General features: G+C 46.2%; 1 protein-coding gene across 3 annotated transcripts; it reads left to right on the top strand.

Annotated features, from left to right (window-relative positions):
- The first annotated feature begins 343 nt into the window (after positions 1 to 343).
- Bzw1 (basic leucine zipper and W2 domains 1) lies at positions 344 to 17,341 on the top strand. Of its 3 annotated transcripts, none has more exons than XM_028885911.2 (12): positions 344 to 688; positions 1,859 to 1,932; positions 5,927 to 6,103; positions 8,206 to 8,300; positions 9,689 to 9,754; positions 10,332 to 10,467; positions 11,534 to 11,643; positions 11,762 to 11,932; positions 12,895 to 13,041; positions 13,720 to 13,858; positions 14,286 to 14,408; positions 15,084 to 16,562. In XM_028885911.2, the coding sequence occupies exons 2-12, from the start codon at positions 1,869 to 1,871 to the stop codon at positions 15,113 to 15,115; spliced, it is 1,260 nt and encodes a 419-aa protein (XP_028741744.1). In that variant the 5' UTR covers positions 344 to 688; positions 1,859 to 1,868; the 3' UTR covers positions 15,116 to 16,562. The 3 variants fall into 3 exon arrangements, with proteins under 3 accessions (XP_028741744.1, XP_037066289.1, XP_028741746.1); XM_037210394.1 differs by lacking the exon at positions 344 to 688 and adding an exon at positions 1,096 to 1,196 and having other exon boundaries at positions 15,084 to 17,341; XM_028885913.1 differs by lacking the exons at positions 344 to 688; positions 1,859 to 1,932; positions 8,206 to 8,300 and having other exon boundaries at positions 6,026 to 6,109; positions 15,084 to 17,341.
- The last annotated feature ends 4,788 nt before the right edge of the window (positions 17,342 to 22,129 follow it).

The raw sequence follows: 22,129 nt of genomic DNA, 5'->3' as shown, positions 1-22,129 counted from the left end.
CATCTCGGAGACTCCGAGATAAAAAGGTTCATTTTGGGGTCCTGCAGCAGAACCAATGACACACTCTGCGAGGTGTGTGTGTGTGTGTGTGTGTGTGTGTGTGTGTGTGTGTGTGTAGGGGGGTCCCCGCAATCCGTGTTAACAAGCCCCCAGCCCACCGCAGCCAGGGGACGGACGGTCCGGCTTGCCCTCGGCGCCCTCTCTGCACCGCAGACGGTCCCGCCGACCCCGGCCGGGCCGCCAGGGCGGGGACACGCCGCGGCCTAGCAGAGCCCACCCCCGGGATGGAGCGGACGGGCCCAACTCGCGCCCGTCGAGGGGCGGGCGGCCTCCCGCTCCCGGACGATGCGGCGTGGGGAGGGAGAGCTGGGCGAGCCTGGCCCGCACGGCTCAAGGCAGCCTGGGGCTTCCCGAGCGGACGTCGAGGCGCCCACCCCACCCCGCTCCGTCCCGCCGCGGCCGCCGGTGCCTCCCCATTTCCACCCCACCCCGCGTCCCGGCGGCGGGGCCGGGTGCGAACTGGCGCAGGGGAGAACTCTCGCGATAGCAGGCCGCCGGGGCGGGGGTGGCGCCTCTTCCTCTCCGCCCCCCCTCCCCTGCTCGCGTTAGTTCCGGTCGCAGAGGAGACAGCGCCGCAGTTGCCGCCAGCTCGGGGATTTCTGGCTCTTTTCTCTTCGCCTTAAATTCGGTGAGGCGAGCGCGGCGCAGGCCCGGGTGGAGGGAGGGTGGGGAGTCGGGGTCAGGACTGCTCGCTGGCCCGGCGGCTGCGGCTGCGGCGGAGGGCGAAGGGTGGCGGCGCGGTTCGGCGGAGGGCTCCGGGGCCTGGATTCTACCGTAAGCCGGGGGGCCGCCCGCTCTGGCTGGCGGGGCGGGCGAGCGAGGCCGCGGGGCGCCGGGCTGGCGGCGCGCCCTCCCTCCCTCCTCCCCACCCCGCCCCTCCGTGTGCGCCCCGGGCCGGCCTGGGTAACAAAGCCGCCGCGGCCTCTGTTGGGTGATGTACGCGTGTGTTGGGGTGGGGGGTGGGGGTTGGTTCGGCGGGCGGGGCGCAGCCGCCGCCACCACCGCCGCGGTCGCCGCCTCCGCCGCTGCTTTTCGCGGGAGGGCGGGCGGATGTACGGGGCGGCGGGGGCCCCGGCGCGCAGCGCCTCGGCGCCTGTGGTCCGCTCGGCGCGGCGGCCACCACCCCAGGCGACAGGGTCGGTGGAGGAAGGGCCCGGGGGCGCGGTGGGGCCCGGCGAGGCCCCTCGGGGTGGGGTGGGGTGGGGGGTGCCCCTGCCGAGGCGGGAGGCACGGGAAGGGTGTGGATGCAGAGAGACACGTGCCCGGCCGGGGAGGAGGAAGAGGAGGAGGAGGAGGAGGAGGCAGCTTGCTGGGGCTGGAGCGAGTGCGGCCGGCTCCCCGTTTTTGCAAGCTTTTGGAAGGGTGCAAGCTCCAAGGCGCCGCTCCGGAGTGAAGGGACGGTGCAGTGGAGGAGGGGATGGGTGGATGGATGGGTTCCCTTGGGCCGAGAGCTCGTGGCCCGTGAGAGGCCGCCGAGTTCTGGTGACTTAGAAGACGCGGGCGCTGCAAAGGGAAGTGTAGAAGAGGCTGAGCAAACAGGCTCGTGGTAGGCGATGTGCCACCACCATACAGGGTGACGGTGTAGTGTCATATCAGGGTGTAGTTCCGGGACTTCGTTAAAGGGGTTCTTGTAGGAGGGACCTGCACCGGCTGGCTCTGTTGCCGGTGAACTGAAAGTGTGTGCTCGGTTTGATTAGTTGTGATTTTTTTTTTTTTTGGCTTAAGGTTTGATACTATGTTTTAGAAGTTAATGTTACTGGCGAAGATGCATTTTTAAGGCCCTATTTCTCTTCTCTAGGGTGTCTTTTATGAATAATCAAAAGCAGCAAAAACCAACGCTATCAGGCCAGCGTTTTAAAACCAGAAAAAGAGGTAAGTATTTGTTCATCTCCCTTAAGCTTTCAGACATTTTGCATCTATCTTGGTTTCTCACAGTCAGCTGCATGTTACTAACCCCTCGAGAGAAAATAACAGAAACTTGGGTTTCTAGCTGACTGCTATTTCAGATAGCACGCTTAGTGTTTCTACTGTTTTCTCGGGTCTTTGCTTTTTAGTATCAGTAGTCCTTTAGTGTGAAAACTCCAGTGGCGAAGATAAAAAGGTGTGGTTTTAGATTGGTAGGTTTTGTCTTTTTAGACAGGGCTTCTCTGTTTAACAGCACTGGCTGTCCTGGAACTCACTTTGTAGACTAGGCTGGCCTTGAACTCACGGAGATCTTCCTGGCTGCTTCCTGAGTCCTGGGATTAAAGGTGTGCTCCAGAGTGTCTTTGGAAGAAGAAGGCTAAAAGAAAGGGGGACACTCCTAAAATCACTAATTTCAGCAAGGTTTTGTGGAGATCTGTGAAAGAGGGGCTCATTGATAGAGTATAACATGCTCTAGGTTTTAGAAAAGATGTGTGGGAGAAAAATCAGATTTTAACTTACAAAATTGTAGAATATGGTTCACATTGTAATTTTTTTTTTTAAGGGTTTCAGATTATAGCTCAGGCTGGCCTCCAGTGACCTCCCAAGTGCTGGGATTAAAGGCATGAGCTCCTACTGGCAATCCAGTCTGGGGATTGAAGATAGGATTCTCTTTAATCCCAGCACTCGGGAGATAGAGGCGGGCAGATCTCTGAGTTCAAGACCAGCCTGGTCTACAGATGAGTTCCAGAACAGCCAGGGCTACACAGACAAACCCTGTCTTGAAAAACCAAAACAGAAAAAAAGTTGAAGTGATATTCTTTGGACACACACATTAGCCAGGCATGGTGGCACACATCTTTAATTCTAGCAGTGGAGAGCCCAGAAAATGGAGGTCTATTTAGTGAGTTATAGACCAGCTAGAGCTATGTAGTGAGATTGGTCTTAGGTTGTTTCTGGTTTTCTACCTTTCATAGGCAGTTTGACATGCAATATTTTTTTGTGTGTTCTCCATACTCTGTCCACTTGTGATAAAACCAAAGTATCCCTTGTTCTAGTCTTTGTAGGTGTAGATTTAGCCAATAAATATTCTTTAAAGCAATTTATCAATAATGAAAAATTTGTATTCTTGGAGTTTGTAGATTCCTGGCATCATTTTGATATAATTGATAGTAACAAATAACTTTTATTGTTAGCATCTGGGAGTTGCCACTTCCTTAAATCCAGATAAAGATCATTCATGCCTGGTGTAGTGTGGCATATGCCTATAATGGAGTGCCCATAAGACTGAGGCAGAAGAGTTACCATCAGTTAACTGGACCAGCCTAGGATACAGAAGACCCTGTCTTTAAGCCCCTCTCCTCCTCCCCACCCCTCAAAAAAAGTAACGGGGGATCTCTTAGGGCCTCCTGGTTCAGGGTATAATCATCCGTGTTTGCCTGGACCTAAGGGACTTTTGAAGGCAGGACTTTCAGGAAAATCCTGGAAAAAATAATTTCTCTCTCTAGTAGTGTGTAAAAAAATTAGGTATTGTCTGGCCTCAGCTGACAATTGTGAAAATTCAAATATCATCGAACATAAATTGACAAAGCAAGACATCAAAGGGCTGGAGGTGCACGTGAGTGGTAGGACACTTGCCTATCTGTGGGAGGCCTGGAGAGTGTGAGGGTTGGACAGTTCAGTAACAGCTGTGCTTTCTACTTTGTATTAGTTAATACTCACAGAAATGTAGATATTGGCTGATCTGGGCCTGGAAGAGATGTTTCAGCAATTCAGAGCACTTGCTGTTCTTGTAGAGTATCTATTTGATTCCCAGCACCCACATAAGGCCACTCATATCTGCTTGCACCTCCAGTTTCAGGGGATACACTTCTGGCCTCCTCAGGCTCTGGGCACACATGTGGAGGTGTAGTGGAAATCAGGATTTCATTCCGGTGGGTTTTGTTTGTTTGGGGCCATGGTCTCTACATAGCCCTGGCTGTCCCGGAATTCACTGTATACCAGGCTGGCCTCAAGCCCACATATCCTTCTGCCTCTTCAGTGCTGGGATTAAAGGTGTGTGTCACCATGCCCGGCCCAACAATCAAGTGTTTTGACTTCAGGGTGCATGCTCTGAACTATTAGCCAATATAGTCTTGTGGTTATGTAATTTCTCTGATTCTGTTTCCTCTCTGAAAAGATGGGAACAAAAAAGATGGACCTCATAAGGTTATTGCTGGGTTTAAAGCCAGATGAGAAGTTACATTGAAAAGAAAAGTCAGTGTTGTGCACGTAAAAGAAAGAGGAAAGGGGGGACTGGAGAGTGGTTCAGTGGTTAAGAACATTGACTGCTCTTCCAGAGGACCTGGGTTCAATTCCCAGCACCCACATGGCAGCTCACAGCTGTCTGTAATTCCAATTCCAGGAGACCCAACACCAATGCACATGAAATAAAAAAAAAAAAAAAAAAAAAGAAAGAGGAAAGATCCACCAAAAACTTAAAAAGTAGTGTGGCCACACATACAGCCACAGAGCAGAGACTGTGTCTCAGAAAAACAAAAACAGCCAGGCAGTGGTGGCCCTAGTACTCTGAAGATAGAGCCAGGCAGATCTCTGAGTTCAAGGCCAACCTGGTCTACATAATGGGTTCCACGACAGCCAGGGCTAGTAGAGCACCTGTCTCCAGGACTGGAGATGCAGTTTGGTAGAGCACCTGTCTCCAGGACTGGAGATGCAGTTTGGTAGAGCACCTGTCTCCAGGACTGGAGATGCAGTTTGGTAGAGCACCTGTCTCCAGGACTGGAGATGCAGTTTGGTAGAGACCCCGTCTGCCACATACAAAGCCCTAGAACCTGTTGCAGAGCTTTAGATGCGGATGCTGAAGGGTCATAAACTGAAAGTCCCGGTGAGTTTTCAGCCGCCCTGAAGCAAGTGAGGCTTGCTCAGAACTAAGAAGGGACTGCAGATAACCGAGTAGGACGGCTGCCCACAAGCATGGAGACCTGCATTCGATCCCTGTGCCCACGTGAAAGCCGTGCATAGTAGCTCATGTCTGTGAGTCACCATGGGCGCGGCAGGGCAGGAGGACCCCTGAAACCTGCTGGCCAGCCAGTCTAGGAAAATCAGTGAGCTCTGGGTCCAGTGAGAGACTATCTTGATAAGATGGATACAAGTTAGGGGGCTGGAGAGATGGCTCAGCGGTTAAGAGCACTGACTGCTCTTTCAGAGGTCCTGAGTTCAGTTCCCAGCAACCACATGGTGGCTCACAACCATCTGTAATGAGATCTGGTGCCCTCTTCTGGCCTGCAGTCATACATGCTGTATACATAATAAATAAATAAATATGAAAAAAAAAAGATGGATACAAGTTAGAAAGATACTCTGTATCAACCTTATCGCTCTGGCAGAGCATGGGAGACTGGATTCTGTATCCGGTTCTGTAGCAATTGGAAATGCAAGGTTAGGCAGATAACCTATAACTCTGTCTAGGGGAAGGGGAACTTGAGTGCAGATGTTCAGAGGAGTAAAGTATACAGGCTATAGAAAAGTTAGCGTTAAGGGGGTTTGTTTTTATTTGCTTTAGAGACAGGATCTCACTAGGTAGACCAGGCTGGCCTGGAACTGATCCACCTGCCTCTGCCTTTCCAGTGCTGGGATGAAAGGCGTGTGTCACCGTGGCTGGCATAGGTTAGTGTTCATCAGAGCAATCTGGTGACAGTGGGAACAGGAAGCCCTATGCATCTAGCTTGCGGAAGTGCAGCAGGCACGTGGTGTTGACCAGATAGGGCATCCTGCGGGGGGGGGGGGGGGGGCGGCCCGGCATGACACAACACATATCTTTCTCCTGTCGAGCTTACTTGTTCCAAGTCTTGGGTACTTACCTTTTTCCAGCTGTTGAATTAAATGAAACTCAGTAATTTGGTTAACTTGGCTTCATAAGGTGCTGGTGTTCCATCTGTGATAACTTTTTGTTTTTTCCCCCCAGATGAAAAAGAGAGGTTTGACCCTACTCAGTTTCAAGACTGTATTATTCAAGGCTTAACTGAAACTGGTACTGATTTGGAAGCAGTAGCTAAGTTTCTTGATGCTTCTGGAGCAAAACTTGACTACCGCCGCTATGCAGAGACACTCTTTGACATCCTGGTGGCTGGCGGAATGCTGGGTAAGCGTTTGGGTTTGGTGGGTGTCATTTAGGAAAGTGAAATATACATAGATAATGGAAAAGCCAGAATGTGAGCTTTTGACAAACCCAGTGAGAGGGATGTGTTTGGGTTATATTGTGTTATGTTTTGTTTCTGTCCCCTGTAGGCTGGGGTTTGGGGATTTTGAGATGGGGCTGTTTGTTACTTATTTTTATTTTATGTGCATTGGTGTTTTGTCTGCATGTGTTTCTGTGTGAGGGGGTCAGATCCCCTGAAACAGAGTTACAGACAATTGTGAGCTGCATTGTGGGTGCTGGGGATTGAGCCCAGTGTGATTAACCACTGAGCAATCTCCAGCCCCCTACCTTCTATTTTTTAAGTATTTACTAAAGGAATTTCCTTTGTGTGTGTCTAGAGGAGGAGTTTTTTGAGATGGTTCCCCTATGTATCCATGGCTGGCATGGAGGTCACTGTAGATATGGCTAGCCTCGAGTTTACTTGATTTTTCCTCTTTTTTCCCCCCTTTGTTTTGGGAGCATGATCTCATTTATGTAGCCCTGAATGGCCTTGACTTGATATGTTGCTGAGGATTCTTGTGTCTTCTAAGAACTAGGATTAGAGGCTTGGCCACCACAACAGGCAAGCAACTTTCAAGGATAGTAAAGAGAATAATAATATAATGAACATTGATCTGTTACCCAACTTTAATGCTTTTTAACAGTCTTACTTTGTACCCTGCTGATTTCACACACCCACCGATCTTTTTTAAGGCTTCCCTTGGATGTATGTAGCCTAGGCTAGCCTTGAATGGGGAATTTCTCCTGTCTTAGCTTGCCTTCTTCGTTTGTTAGAATATGAAAAGGGGGGTTTGAGCCAGCTATGGTGGCATATCTGTAATCCAGGTATTCGGGAGGATCATGAGTTCCAGGCCAGCCTGGGCTAAGTGGCAAGATCCTTCCATAAAGGTACAGTGCAATCTCCTTGGAAGTTTAAAGAGTTACTTTCTGTTTAGAAAGTTAAATAGAATCAACACCAGATCTGAACACTTCCACTTGAGCTGTTTGGCACTATTAAATGATTGATTTCCTGAGTTTATTTTACTAAACATTTTTACTTTTATTTTGTATGTGCAGGAATCTATGTTGGCAAGTGTAGTAAATATTAGGTTCCTACAGGCTTGGCAGCAAGCATCTTGAGTCTCTGAGTCTCTTTGGGGGGTACTTGCTTGCTTGATTGCTGTGCTCATTTTAGCCAGGTGGTGGTGGGCATGCCTTTAATCCCAGCACTCGGGAGGGAGGCAGAGGCAGTCGGATCTCTGTGAGTTCAAGACCAGCCTGGTCTACAAAGTGAGTTCCAAGAAAGGCGCAAAGCTACACAGAGAAACCCTGTCTCAAAACCAAAAACAACAACAAAAAAAGGGAGGGGGAGAAATTATTTATTTTACTTGTACACACTGAGCCATCTGACCATTTGGATTTTAATTCATCTTAAGAGTGTTACTTAGGTGAGACAGTTGATTGGCTTGATCTGTTTGGGAGGCATCTAGGCAGTGGTACCAGGTCCTGTGCTCATTGCATGAGTTAGCTGTTTGAAACCTGGGACTTATGCAGGGACGCTTGGCTCAGCCTGGGAGGAGGAGACTGGACCTGCCTGGACTGGGTCTACCAGGTTGATCTCAGTCCTCGGGGGAGGCTTTGCCCTGGAGGAGGTGGGAATGGGGAGTGGGCTGGGGGGGAAGGGAGAGGGGGGCAGGAAGGGGGAGAACAAGAGAATCTGTGGCTGTTATGTAGAACTGAATAGTATTGTAAAATAAAATAAAAGGGGAAAAAAAGAAATAAATTTAAAAAAAAAAAAAAAGAGTGTTACTGCCGGGCGGTGGTGGCGCACACCTTTAATCCCAGCACTCAGGAGGCAGAGCCAGGCAGATCTCTGTGAGTTCGAGGCCAGCCTGGTCTACAGAGTGAGATCCAGGAAAGGCGCAAAGCTACACAAGAGAAACCCTGTCTGGAAGAAAAAAAAAAAGTTACTATTTTATTTTACATTGGAAATCCTTAGTATGTAAGGCTGAAATGATCATCTGTTTATGATGGCCACTGCAAATTGACTGTTAACTGTTTCTTAGCCCCAGGTGGTACACTGGCAGATGACATGATGCGCACAGATGTCTGTGTGTTTGCAGCACAAGAAGACCTAGAGACCATGCAAGCATTTGCTCAGGTAAATGAAACTGTCCATCATAGCTACCATTCAGTTCATCTGGGGAGTGTCCAAGGGATGTCCTGCTTTTTTACAGGTTGCAGGTAGAAAGTTCAGGTTGGTTTTAAGTGTTAAGGTCTTAATGAAATAAATATGGCATATTAGAAACTTCAGAAGAATAAAATAGAAAATAAATTTGCTGTGGTTTGGGTTTTTTTTTTTTTTTTTTTTTTGAGACAAAGTCTTAGTATGTAGCATTTGTTGGCCTCAAACTCAGAGAGGTTGCCTTCTTTAGCAAGCCCAGCCTTTACTTTTTTTCTCTGTTTGGGGGGAGGGGGTTATTATGGATGTGTGCCCCTGAGTGCAGGTGTCCTCGGAGACCAGAGGCATCAGATCTTCTGACTGCATAGTAACAGGTAGTTGTGAGCTTGTCCATTCTTAGTGCTGGGACCCAAACTCCTGTGAGAGCAGTGGGCATCTTGACCACCGAGTTAACTCTATCCCTCTTAAGAAAGGCAGTGAGCAGCTGGACAGTGGTGGCGCACGCCTTTAATCCCAGTATTCTAGAGGCAGAGGCAGGCAGGTCTCTGAGTTTGAAGCCAGCTTAGTCTACAGAGAGTTCCAGGACAGCCAGGGCTACACAGAGAAACCCTGTCTCAAAACAAAAAGAAGAAAAGAAAGGCAGGAAGCCAGCTTGCATAGCTCATTCCTATAATTCCAGCACTTGAGAGATTGAGGCAGGAGGATAGGGAGAAACCAAAATCATCCTCAGGAAAGTGTGTTCACTGCCAGCCTACACTACATGAACGCCTGTTCGAGTCTCCCATCCCACCTCCACACAAGGAAGATACTAAGCTGGATGTGGTAATTCGTGCCTAGAACCCCACACTCAGGAGTTTGAGGCTAGAAAATCTCAGATTTGGGCAGACTTGGGCTACTTATAGGGAGACTATGAACACAAAAAGCTAAGACGAACAGAAGTCAGTTTTTTTTTTTTATTGTGATTGCCTGCCATATTGGGCCATTCTGTAGACATTCTTTTCATTTTGAAGAGAAAAAAAAATGGGTTTATCCAGGCTGGACTGGAACTCGCTTTGTAGCCCAGCCTAGGTTTGAACTTAAGTAGTAACCCTCGTGCCTCAGCATTTCCAGTGCCGAAAGCTGTGTTGCCATATTCAACTTCATAGTTAAATATTTACTACTTGTAAGCAAAGAATTTAAAGTATCTAACCTGGAATTTGGTGTCTGTGTCTGGGGAAAATAGAGCTTTATTTTGTGATTTTACTGTTAGTTGAGCAATAATTATTTAGTCTTTATTTAACATAAAGTGGTAAAGTTATTGAGGCCATATTTTCAGTATGTGGTGAGATTAACCAGTGGTTCTAGAAATGACTTTTATCTTCTTCTAGGTTTTTAACAAGTTAATAAGGCGCTACAAATATCTGGAGAAAGGTTTTGAAGATGAAGTTAAAAAGGTATGAGGAAGAATTGGGTAGAGCATGTACTTAGCACCAGAATAGAAAGGGAAATGTTAATCCAATTCAGTCACATAGTGGATGTCGTTTAGATGTTTAAGTAGGCTGTTATTGAAATATAGTTTGCAGATTATATCAGTTAGTTTGCTGAACTATTTGAAACCTAGTTATTTCAAATAGTCACTTAGTGTTATGTTGAAACAAAGGACAGTTAAAAATCTAGGGATTGTTTAGAAAGTAAAGGGTAAAGGGCCAGAGCAGAAGATGCTGAGATTACTTGTATTTTAATCCTAATGTCAAATAGTTCATAAATAGATGCAGCAGCAAAAAGTCTGTTCTAACTCTTCAGTATTAATTAAAAACAACAACAAAAAAAAAAAAACATGTTTTATTTTCACATTTACTATGTAATGAAACCAAGACCCAAACATTCAGTAATTTGTCCAGGACCTGTGGGTTAATGAGTTTTATAAATAAACAAACGTGAGTGGTTGGGGCTCAGAGCTGAGTGTAGTTTGTTTTACTGCTTTAGCATAATGCAAGTGCTCTTTTGAACCCTGACTTTTTACTTTTACAGTTATTGCTCTTCCTAAAGGGGTTTTCAGAGTCGGAGAGGAACAAGCTCGCCATGTTGACCGGGGTTCTTCTGGCTAATGGAACACTTAACGCGTCCATTCTTAACAGCCTTTACAATGAGAACTTGGTTAAAGAAGGTAACTGGCTTTTGAACTGCCGTAAAAGCATGCTTTGCTGTTTGTGTATGCACCCGGGGTGCCTGGGCATGATGCATGCTGGGAGGTGGGCAGGGAGTCGGGGTGTTCCTTTGGTGATACCTACTTTAGAGGGTAGACGGAGTCTCTCAGGGCCTGGAACTCACTGAGTAGATTGGGCTGGCTGGCCAGTGGGCCCGAGGGAGTGAGTCATTCATCTGTTTCCGTGTCCCTAGTCCTGGGGTGCAGGGGACACTGTCATGCTCTGCTGCTTTGCTCCTCCTCCAGCATTAGTTCTGGAGCTCAGGCCCCTGCCCTCATGTGTGCGTTGCACGTGTTTCACCAGCTTAAGTGTCTCCCCAGGCACTTAGGACCCTTTTAAGATTTATTTTTTTCTGTGTGTGAGTTTATGTACACTGCACAAGCATGCAGGCATCCTGGATGGCTAGAAGAGAACGTTGGGTTTCCAGGAACTAAAATTACAGGTAGCTGTAAAACTGTGTAGGTGCTGGGATCCGAACTCAGCTCCTCTAGAAGAAGAGCAAGTGCTCTTAATCATTGAACCAGCCAACCATCTGTCCAGCCCCTTTAAAAGAAAAAACAATTTTTTTTTGGACATTCCAGTTTTGGACACTTGATTCATACCTTTAGCATCCAAGTTTAGGGTATGTCTTTAGATTACAGCACATATCCAGGTTGAAGGGCAGACGATTGTATGTATGAAAATGAGAAGTCCCTTGGGAACTCAGAGTCGGTTGAGGAACCCAGGAGTTAAGGCAAATGCTCTCCCAACTGAACCTTAGCCCTTACAATCATTTTCTTAAATTCCTACCTTTTTTTCTCCATACCCACAAGTTGCTGGGAATGTGAGGTCCCTTTTCTTCTCAGAAAAGCACTGGTTGGCGTCTAAGCTCTCAACTTTGACTGGACCAGTAACTTAAAATTATCAAATGACAGAATGTGAGGCTTGTAGTGAAATGGTCACATTGGCACAGGGAAGTGAGGGGTGGGCTGGACTTGGAGAAACTGAGGCAGGAACTTGTGTTAGATCAGCTTCTTTCTTTCCCAGGGGTTTCAGCAGCATTTGCTGTAAAGCTCTTTAAATCGTGGATAAATGAGAAAGACATCAATGCAGTTGCTGCAAGTCTCCGCAAAGTCAGCATGGACAACAGACTGATGGTTTGTACCTTTCCTCCCGCCCCGCCAACCTGCTCAGTGGTGTGAGATAAAAATGAGTTGTTTTTCATCTGAAAACTTTTCGTTTGGTGTAAGACCACCTAACCATGTGTTCTTTCAGGAGCTGTTCCCTGCCAATAAGCAAAGTGTTGAGCACTTCACCAAGTATTTCACTGAGGCAGGCTTGAAGGAGCTTTCGGAGTACGTCCGCAACCAGCAGACCATCGGGGCTCGGAAGGAGCTCCAGAAAGAGCTTCAGGAGCAGATGTCCCGTGGGGATCCATTCAAGGACGTAAGCTGCTCTGTGCAAACCATTCTGTTGTTAATGTATGCATCTGTTTGACCTGCGTCCATGGCTGTGTCCCGCAGTGTGAGTGCCCGATCCTCAAGTGGGTCAGGAGAGCATCCGTGCTCTCCCCTGCTAGCTGTCCACCCAGCCCTTTTTAAGCCATCTGTTTATGGCTACATTTTCACATTTTAGTTTTACTCATGGCCCAGAAATGGTAACTTTGAAGATTTTGTGGTGTGTAGGCCAGGGGCAGACATTTTTCATTTGGAGCCAGTTTGGTTGTAGTAGTGATGGTTGTTCCATTTATATAGAGGGTGGGCATTTGTACACTTACCTCTCACCATGTGGTCTGGGGAATCAATCTTGGGTTGTCAGGCTTGGTTGCAGGCGCCTCATCTGTTTGCCTCATCTGTTTGCTGCGCCATCTCCCCTGCCGCGCCAGTCTGTATATAAAACAGGTTCAGTCTCAAGGTCCTGTCCGTGGCAGTGGCTTTCTCTTTGTGTGCGGTACAGGTGGAGGTGTGGCCAGTTCCATAGAAAGGCTGTTTGTTTGTTTGTTTGTTTGTTTGTTTGAGGCATGGACTCACAGTATAGCTCTGGCTGGCCTGGGACTTCTTTGTTGACCACATTGGTCTCAAACTCAGAGAGCCACCTGCTTGGAGGTTAAAGGCGTCACCACGCCTGGCTGGAAAGACTTTTAATTTTTTATTTTATTTATGTGCATTGCTGTTTTGCCATGGGTGTCGGGTCCCCTGGAACTGGAATTACAGACAGTTGTGAGTTGCCATGTGTGTGCTGGGAATGGAACCGAGGTCCTCTGGAAGAGTAGTCAGTGCTCTTAACCTCTGAGCCATCTCTCCAGCCCCTGAAAAGTTTTTTTATATTTTTATAAAATGTCTAAATTTGACTTATGAAGTTTGTTTATATTAAAAATGACCTCTGTACTAAATTTGGATTTTTTGCAGATAATTTTGTATGTCAAGGAAGAGATGAAAAAAAATAACATCCCCGAACCAGTGGTCATTGGGATAGTCTGGTCAAGTGTGATGAGCACCGTGGAGTGGAACAAAAAGGAGGAGCTTGTAGCAGAACAAGCCATCAAGCACTTGAAGGTAGGGTTGTCCCTGGGGAAGGCGAACTGTTACACTTTAGTGGGGTGTGGACTGTCAGTGGGTGTTTTTCTAAGGCAGTGGTTCTGAACATGTGGTCATGACCTTTGGGCAGTGGGTCAAATGACCCTCTCACAGGGGTTGCCTGAGACGATCAGGAAACACATGTTTATATTACGATTCAGAACAGTAGCAAAATTAGATTGATAAAGTAGTAACAAATTAGTCTATGGCTGGGGATCACACACCATGAGTATTGAACTGTATTGAAGGGTCTCAGCATTAGGAAGGGTGAAAACCACTGCTCTAAGGGATTGACCACATTTGTGGTGCTGGGGACCATCTACCAGGAAGTAGACATTAGTGTTGATAATGCTTTTAAGGCTGACTTGGCTTAATTTGGTTCATAAATTAAAAATAATAAAATGCTTAAAAATAATTGAAGCCTGTGATTTGGTACTGCTGAAGGAATTGGAAAATGGGAAGGTTTTTTTTCTTACCCAGTGAAATATACTTTGAGACAGGCTGAATAGAGCTTAGTCTATTTTTCTGCTTTCCTATTTTTTATTCCTGATTTCCAGTGAACTGACTAGAATTCACTGAGGTACGGGTGAGCTCTGTATTGTGGGAATTCTGTAGTGATGGCCATTGTAATGAGTAAGCCATGTTTTCTTTGAAAAGCAATACAGCCCTCTGCTCGCTGCCTTCACCACTCAGGGTCAGTCTGAGCTGACCCTGTTACTGAAGATTCAGGAGTACTGCTATGACAACATTCACTTCATGAAAGCCTTCCAGAAAATTGTGGTGCTTTTTTATAAAGGTAACTCTTCAGTCTTGTGGAAGTTGTATTACATCCTTAAGTACTGGAAATAAGGAGTGTCTGGACATGAGCTCCCCGTAGTCACAAAGTGAAATCATGTCTGCTTAAATGGAGGGTTGTCTGTCACTCTGTTTGTGTTTGAGACAGGCTGTCACTGTTGGGTTGATTGGCCTGGAACTTAGAGAAAGATCCACCTGCCTCTGCCTCTTCCTCCCAAGTGTAGTATTGGGGTCCCCACATCCAGCAGAATTGAGTGTTTTACTTGGTACATTGCTATTATCTGTGAGACTAGTTTACAGGTTAAATAAATCCACAAGTGAGAATCTCTTTCCTCACCCACACCCTTATCCCCACAGAAAAATACCTCAAGTGCCAAGTAGGCATGTGTACCTTATGTGGTTTCTAATATAAATGACGTTATTTGTAGCTGAAGTCCTGAGTGAAGAGCCCATTCTGAAGTGGTATAAAGATGCACACGTTGCAAAGGGGAAAAGTGTCTTCCTTGAGCAGATGAAGAAGTTTGTAGAATGGCTCAAAAATGCTGAAGAGGGTAAGTATCCTCTGTGTAGATTGGAAATTGGGTTGTAGCATTGGTTTGTGTTGTCTTTTTAGAAAAGACTTCATAGTGTAGTCCTGAATGGCTTTGAACTTAGCTGTTCCCTTGCCTCCCCCTCCTAGGCGCTAGGATTATAGGTAGGGTGTCTGTGTCTGTCTGTCTGTATGTATGTATGTATGTATGTATGTATGTATTTCACCTACCGCAAGTTGGTTTGAGATATGACACTGATAAACCTTCACACAAGTTTCTTTGATCCTGCTGACACACTATTTGGGGAGATTTTCTGTTCTTTATTTTACCATGGTTATCTTTTTCAGATGAGTAGAAACAAGAGTAGAAACTAAACTTTAATCTTGGAATCATTTTTAAAATGTTATTGTATTTTTATTTAGTGTATGTGTATGAGTGTGATCGCCACATGTGGGAACAATTTTCCTTTTAACAAGGATCAAACTGGGGTTAGATCTTACATGGGCTTACTGTGGTCTTGCCGGCCCCATTATGGGATCTTCTTACACTAAACAACAGGGAAATTGTTGAAATTTTTGAGATTTGTAAATGTGTACTTGTTCTCAATTGATATTAGTCAAATTCTTACATGATTATAAAGTTTCAAATAATGGCTTCCTGAAATGGTGTTTGACTAGTTTTCAAACTCTTTTCTAGAATCTGAGTCTGAAGCTGAAGAAGGTGACTGAATTTTGAAACAACATCCTCAGTAAAGCAAACAGGAGTTGTAGATAAAATGTCATGTCTCATGTGTCCTGGTTCTTACATCTCCCTACCTCCCTATATCAAGCATGATATAAAGGCTTTCATGGCAGTTTTTATTTTCACTTTTTATGGTTCCTGGAAACGGTGGGTTGGTTTCAGAAGCCATGTGTCAGGAGCTGCAGGGGCTGTAGAAGTGAATCTGGTGTGGCATTGTCTGTCAGTTACCTTCTACCTCCTGTATTTTCTACTGTAATAATGTGATGCAAGGCCTTTGCAGTGAGCACTTCACTTTATCCAGCCTGGGTTTTCTATATAACAGTTTTCAAGATAGGATTTGGTTAAAAATAATTTGTTACCAAAAATTCTGTTTGCAAATTAAACTGTAAAAGTATCCAAAGTCTCAAAAGGCAATGATTTGTGTGATAATTTAGTATGTCCAGAGCCCTGTCCCATCAGCGAAAATCCTGTAGACAGTTGAATCCATAACATTAATCCTGAGTGTTTGGACCATTGGTTATATGTTAGCATTTTACTGTATTTTCAACCCCAGATGTTGTTTGTTCTCTGGTTTCATCCTTAGTAAATCCATGGAGAGCAAACTTGAGTTTGAGAGCTCATACATGGCAGAGGTAGGAAGAGAGCTGAGGTTTTCCCTGGAAACTTGTATGTCCATCTGTATCTTTGGATAACTTAGATTCTCTGCATAAACATTCTACTCAGGACACAGCTAGACTGAGGAAGGGACTCCCAAAGAATTGGGAGTCGAGGAAACAGCTTGTCACTAACCCGAGATGGTTGAGAGTGTTCGGGTTGAGCATGTCCTCCCAGGATCTATCAGGACTCCATTTCCTGTTAGGAAGGTGAAGGCAGTCATAGCCGCCTCCTACTGGCCTGGCTTCATTTTTCTATGTTCCAACACCTAGTAACATACCCTAGTTGCCATTTTTTTTAATTGCCATGAGCCAAATACTTTAAATGATTAATCCATTGATTTTAATTTGATGGCTGCCTTTTTCGTTGCTTTTCTTTTTGCTTTCCATTTGTAGTTGGTAGGGCGAAATGTAGCCACCTTGTTGGGAAAGGCTAAAAGTGAGTTTTTAATTGGTAAAAGAAAATAGAATAATGCCACCAGAGACTGAGTGGAAATTGCCCATTTTTGAAGGTGCCATTCTTAGAAGCCAATAATTTGGTATTTAAAGCTTGTCTTGAGAGAACAACATGTAATATAATTTGAAATAAAGGTATAGTAACCTTGAGAGCATTATAGCAAAAAATGGATGGGTGGGGTGACTTTGTAAAATGAATGACTTTGATAAAGTTTTATGCACAGGCAAATGTATTCATTAGATTCTGTGTAGTGATCTGCTTTTTCTTTGTAATTTGTAGTCCTAAAAAAAAATTTTTTTTAAATAAAGTCCATCCTTACATTTAGGTTTTATAGATCAGTCTTTTTTTTATCCCCCAACAAATCCCATTGATCCCCAATGATGTGCTGTGTGTTGTGCTTTCAGATGTTTACTGTATAAGCATTAACAGTTCGTCTTTTCAACTCATAGACTAAACACCTCACAGATTCCAATGTAGCTGAAACTACATTGCCATTTCTACAACCAGATCCTTGCATGCTACCGCCGTTCAAAACGCACCGTTTATTATATACTGTGTATAGTGAAAGAGTGTGGAGTCTTCCAGAACTACATTATGATCTTTGATCATAGATTTTTCCCTTCATACACAGTAGTGTTCACTTATTATAATAGTACATTGGTAAGGCACCTGTAAATACAATGTAAAGAAAGGGAGCAATTTATAAAATCTCATTTTGAATTTAAATGCCAACCTGTGGCCATGGCCTCCAATATGTATTCCTAATAGAGATGTTAAAACTGTGCTTTTAATCATTATAAACAATTGTTGGTTGACTTCCCTAATTTGGTGTCAGTTTCTAAGGCTTTCAGTCTCTTAGATACGTACTGTGTATTTAGAACTGTTAAGTGTCACCTTACTAGGATTATTGTCCTAGAAATACTGTTCTTATAAAATCTCCCGGATACCAAAATGCCACGTTTTCCTTGGATAATGATGGTGGTAAGGGAAATGCATGTGACCAGGAGGTTAACTTACAGCAGTGTTGACGCTTTTCCATTATCAGAACTCCCCAGAACCCTTTTCCCATAGTGCCCCCAATAAATTTTAATATAGATACACTACATACCGTGTCTGTGCTTTATATGTGAAAGAGTATTTTTATATCCTCTAAGAATGAACTTAACCGTTGAGAAAATGAAAGTAGGGGCTTAATGATACGTTTCCATATCAGTATAAAAGTTTTTGTTCTTTCTATCAGGGTCACTGGAAAAGCTCCCCCTCCCCCCCTCCTTTCTCCTCTCTCAACACTGGGCCTTGACCAGTCTTGTAATGACAGACTACCACCGAGCCATCTTGAGATGGTTTCATCAAGATACTCAGGTAGCCTTGAGACTCCTCCTGTGCCCAGGCAGGCTGTACACTTCAGTCTTCCTGCCTCAGTCCTCTGTGCAGCCTAGGCCTGTAATGAATCATCTCCCAACTGATTTGTACCTTAGCACCAGGCAAAGCATTTCCACTTGGCCTTGGGGCTTAGTAGGGCTTTGCAGATTCTTGAAGCCAGATGAAGTGGCTCACACCTGTAACCCTAGCAATGGAGAAAAAGGCAAATAGACTTGCTGCTGCAAGGTTGAGGCTAGTCCTGACTGGCCTGAATTCGGCCTCGGCCTCCCTGAGATTTGATTATAGATTTATCGTTTAATCTGGGTTTCTGTGTTTTTTAAAAACCATTAGAAATCCTGTAGAAAAATGGTCCATTTCAAAGTTACGGGGGGGGGGGGGGGGAGATGGTTTTGAAATTTTGCTGGTTGTCTTATTCTATTGCCATGACCAAGGTAATTTATAAAAGCATTTGATTTGGGGGCTCACAGTCCCAGAGGGTCAGTCTGTGACCATCATGGCTGGAGCATGGCAGCGGGTAGACAGATGGCATGGCATGGAGCTTACATGGCAGCTGGGAGCTTAGATGCTGAGGAGACACCCAGGAGGCAGACACACTGGAAATGCCGTGGGCTTTTGCAACCTCAAAGCCTCCCTCCCTCCAGATGCACACCGCCTGGTCCTTGGAAAACAGTTCTACAGACTGGGGAGCAGTCGTTCCCATCCAGACAGCCGCACTTGTCAACATCTCTGCTCAAGGAGTCTGCTTTCAGAGCCTAGAAACTTGGTTGATGTGAGCGTAACAAACCAATGTTTGAGTGCACCTTCATGAATTATTTTGTGTCGTAACACTTTCCTCGGGTACTATGTTAAAATAACAATTGTGAAAAGTCTTAAATTGCTTTGCTAGGATGTGTGTGTTCAGTATTAGTCTTTTTATCAGTCTTAAATACTTCTATACAACCATAATACTGAGGCCTTAAGATTTAAAATACTAGGAATACTGTGAGCATGGAGACCATGCTTTTAACCCAGCACTCAGGAAAAAGCGGCAGGTAGATGTGAATCCAGGCTAGCCAGGGCTACAGCTTGAATAAAGTGGGTGGAGATGGGGTAATGAAAGATGTTATGTAGGCGTGGTGGTTTAAACAATCTGGAAATAGCTGGTGCTTTTGACTAGAAACAACTTAGTTTAGCATTGCCTTTTTCTTGAGAAAAATGTGAATTAATAGTGGATTAATAGCCGGGTCGGTGGTGGCACACGCCTTTAATCCCAGCACTCGGGAGGCAGAGCCAGGCGGATCTCTGTGAGTTCGAGGCCAGCCTGGGCCTACCAAGTGAGTCCCAGGAAAGGCACAAAGCTACACAGAGAAACCCTGTCTGGGAAAAAACAAAAAAAAAATAGTGGATCAATAACTCTTGGCCAACTCGGGTGGAATTGGCTGGCTGTAGCTCAGCAGGGGAGCCTTGTCTGATAGGTGAGGCCTTAGATGTAATTTTTACTCTAGCCAAAAGGCTTCCAGACTCAATTAAATGGCAAGGATACTTTACAAGTGTGCTGGGTGACGGTCAGTTTAGTAACCCCTATTTGTGGAACCCTGTGTTCCAGACCAGCTGCTGGGCATGTCATCCCAGCTCCCAGAGGCTGAGGCAGCCTGGGCCAGTGCTGTGTTTCTAGGAGAGGTGAAAGGAAAAAGTTCCAGAAATCCTTGGTGGATTATCCCAAGAAAGTGAAAGATTAGGAGACTAATGAAATTTGAATGTTTATGGTTGTGTGGTGGATTCTAGTTGCTACAATTAGCAAGTATTATGTCGTTACCCGTTTAAAAATAAGTTGGTTGGAGAGCTCACCAAGTGGTAGAAACTTGTTAGCATACCCACACTAGTGTGAGACTTGTAGGGTTTCCCACAGTTCTAGTTACTGACATAGTAAAGGTGACAATGAAATTGTGACTGCATCTGGAATAACCACAAAATCCCATAGATTCAAGGGCTGTGTTGGGATTCCTGGCCACTCCTCCAGCTGCATGACCACGCACGTGCAGTTCCCTAGCCAAGTAAGGGGCTCTCCCACAGGCCTGGTCACGCTCTCTTCTGTCCCTCCCTCCTAATAAAACTGATAGTGGATTCTGTTGTAGCGCATGGCCTTTCTCACTGTAAGAGCGCTGCTTAATGAATGACAGCACCACATTAGAACCAACATTGGTGCTGTGAGGAAGCAGGCTCTCCCAGCACTCTGCGTCTGGGACCCCGTACCGAGGTTTCTTCCATCTATGACTGCCCAGTTTTTTTACACACTGGCTGCCCAGATTGGTGAGTTTTCTCTTTCCAGTCCCTCGCCATTTCCCAGGACTGTAGCATGTAGTATTTCTCACTGTCGGACCCCCCCTGGGGGGGGGGCAGTTCTCTGGGTATGTACACCCCCGGCCCTTGTCCCTCTCTTGAGGAAGGGTGGGATAACTTGTGCCGGTAACTTGTGCAGATTCACAGATCCTTCCTTCCTTTGCCTCGGGGATGCCTGAGACTGGGAGTCTTGGGTCCCGTTTGTTATTTCAATTGTTTATTTTTTTCTCTCGGCTACAGTTATGGAACAAAGGCTTCCTCCTCTTGGTCCCGCTCCTCTGAAAAATGCTTTAAATATCCCTAGATACCAGTAAACATGGCTGCGTAATGGCTGCTTAGACCCCGATATTTCATGGGAATTATCTAACTTCTGCCAGTGAACAGGCAAATGAACAGGGTTAAACCTTATTCCCAAGCTTTTTACCTAAGCTCTGATCCCTCCCCTTTTGATTCTTTCTCTCCTGCCCACGTGCATTCCTGAACCTCAGGAATCTCTGACTCCAAAGAATCTACACTTCTCTGACCTCCAAGGCCACTTCTGCCGGACTCATGTTTCCCAGAGCTTCCCGACATCAGGGTTAAATTTAAGCATCTGGAGAGGGGGCTCCTGACCCCACAGGCAGAAGTTGTAGCTGTGGCATTTAAGGTGCCATGGGAGAGATGAGAAAGCCTGTGAACAGAATTGCCAAATGCTGGCACACGCTCTCTGAGCAGCTGCATAAGGGCTTCCAGGTCCTTATGCTAAAAAAGGCCACACAGGCTAGTGCATGCCCTGCTCCTAGGGCCATCAACTGAGCCTTGTTCAAAGTGCCACCTAGAGAGATGCTGGTCCGCTGACTGCCCTCATGCATGGGTGGCATGGGGACATCAAAGACCTCCAGCAGACCTCCTAGGCTTGGCCACGGGCTCACAGGAAATCCAGGAGGAAGCATGGGGTGAACTGTTCCTTCCTTTTGGACACCAAGCCACTTACTCAGTCCTGAGGGTGTTTTGGGGTCCCACCTCTCATTTCCCTATGACAGCCTTGCCCACCTCACCAGACCTCACCACTTAGTTGTACTTTCAGGGGTACCTAATGGGAGAGTTTCCAGCTAAGGCAGGAGCGTTTGTTTGTTCCTCCATGTGCCTCACTCCAGACCGGTCAGCAGCACTTCTCAGGCACAGGGACACAGACAGGGCCCTGCTCTCAAGTTCCAGAGGACCTCAGGATCCACTGCCTTAGCACCAATTCCAGAAGAATGAGATTTCACCCCACAAGCTTTTCTCTTTCTCTTCCCTCTTTTTTTTTTTTTTTTTTTGTTTTTTCGAGACAGGGTTTTTCTGTGTAGCTTTGCGCCTTTCCTGGAACTCGCTTTGGAGACCAGGCTGGCCTCAAACTCACAGAGATCTGCCTGGCTCTGCTTCCCGAGTGCTGGGATTAAAGGCGTGCGCCGCCGCTGCCGCCCAGCCTCTCTTCCCTCTTCTAATTAACTACTCAGCTAATTGTCACAGGATCACCATAGAGCTGGAGCCCAAGTACCATCAAGTATATCCAGGCACCATCAAGTATATCCAGGCGGTGAGGAACAGTAACAGTCCAAAGCTCAAGATTTTAAGTTTCCTATGGCTGCTTCTTAATATGTTTAAAAATTCTTCCAAGCTCCGGAATCAACTTGAATCCATCTGGACAGGTCGGATCTGCTTCAGATAAGTACAGCCCAAACTTTCCTGGTCCCAGGACCCCCTCCCTCACCCTGGAACCCCCCTCCACACACAAAGGAAAAAGTATATACTTCTTTTTCTAAGCTTTTCTCTGTCTCTCCAGCACTCAGACTCAAGCAGCCAGAGTCCCAAGCCAAGGAAGATGGACAGCTCCAAGGCAGCAGACAACAGCCCACCATCCCAGGATGCCTGTCCACCTCAGAAGCCCCCTTCCCTACCCCCAAGAGTTAACTGACACCCACTGAGTCAGCTGGAAGCAGTTTTGGGAGACAGCTCCCCCATTCCTGTTCACCCACCTTTTTATAATAAGAGTGTGGAATGTTGGGATTCCTGGCCACTCCTCCAGTTACAAGACCGCACATGCGCAGTTCAGTAGCCAAGCATGGGAGGCCTTACATCCTACGTAATCCTACATAATGTGCAGGGGAATCCACAAGAGGCGGGACACAGACGCCTCCCCTCTTCTCCTCCCGGCCCTCTCTCTGCAC

The sequence above is a fragment of the Peromyscus leucopus genome, chromosome 13 (assembly GCF_004664715.2).
Source record: "Peromyscus leucopus breed LL Stock chromosome 13, UCI_PerLeu_2.1, whole genome shotgun sequence".
In the NCBI taxonomy this organism is placed as follows: Eukaryota; Metazoa; Chordata; class Mammalia; order Rodentia; family Cricetidae; genus Peromyscus; species Peromyscus leucopus.
This window is presented reverse-complemented; position numbering and strand designations above follow the sequence as displayed.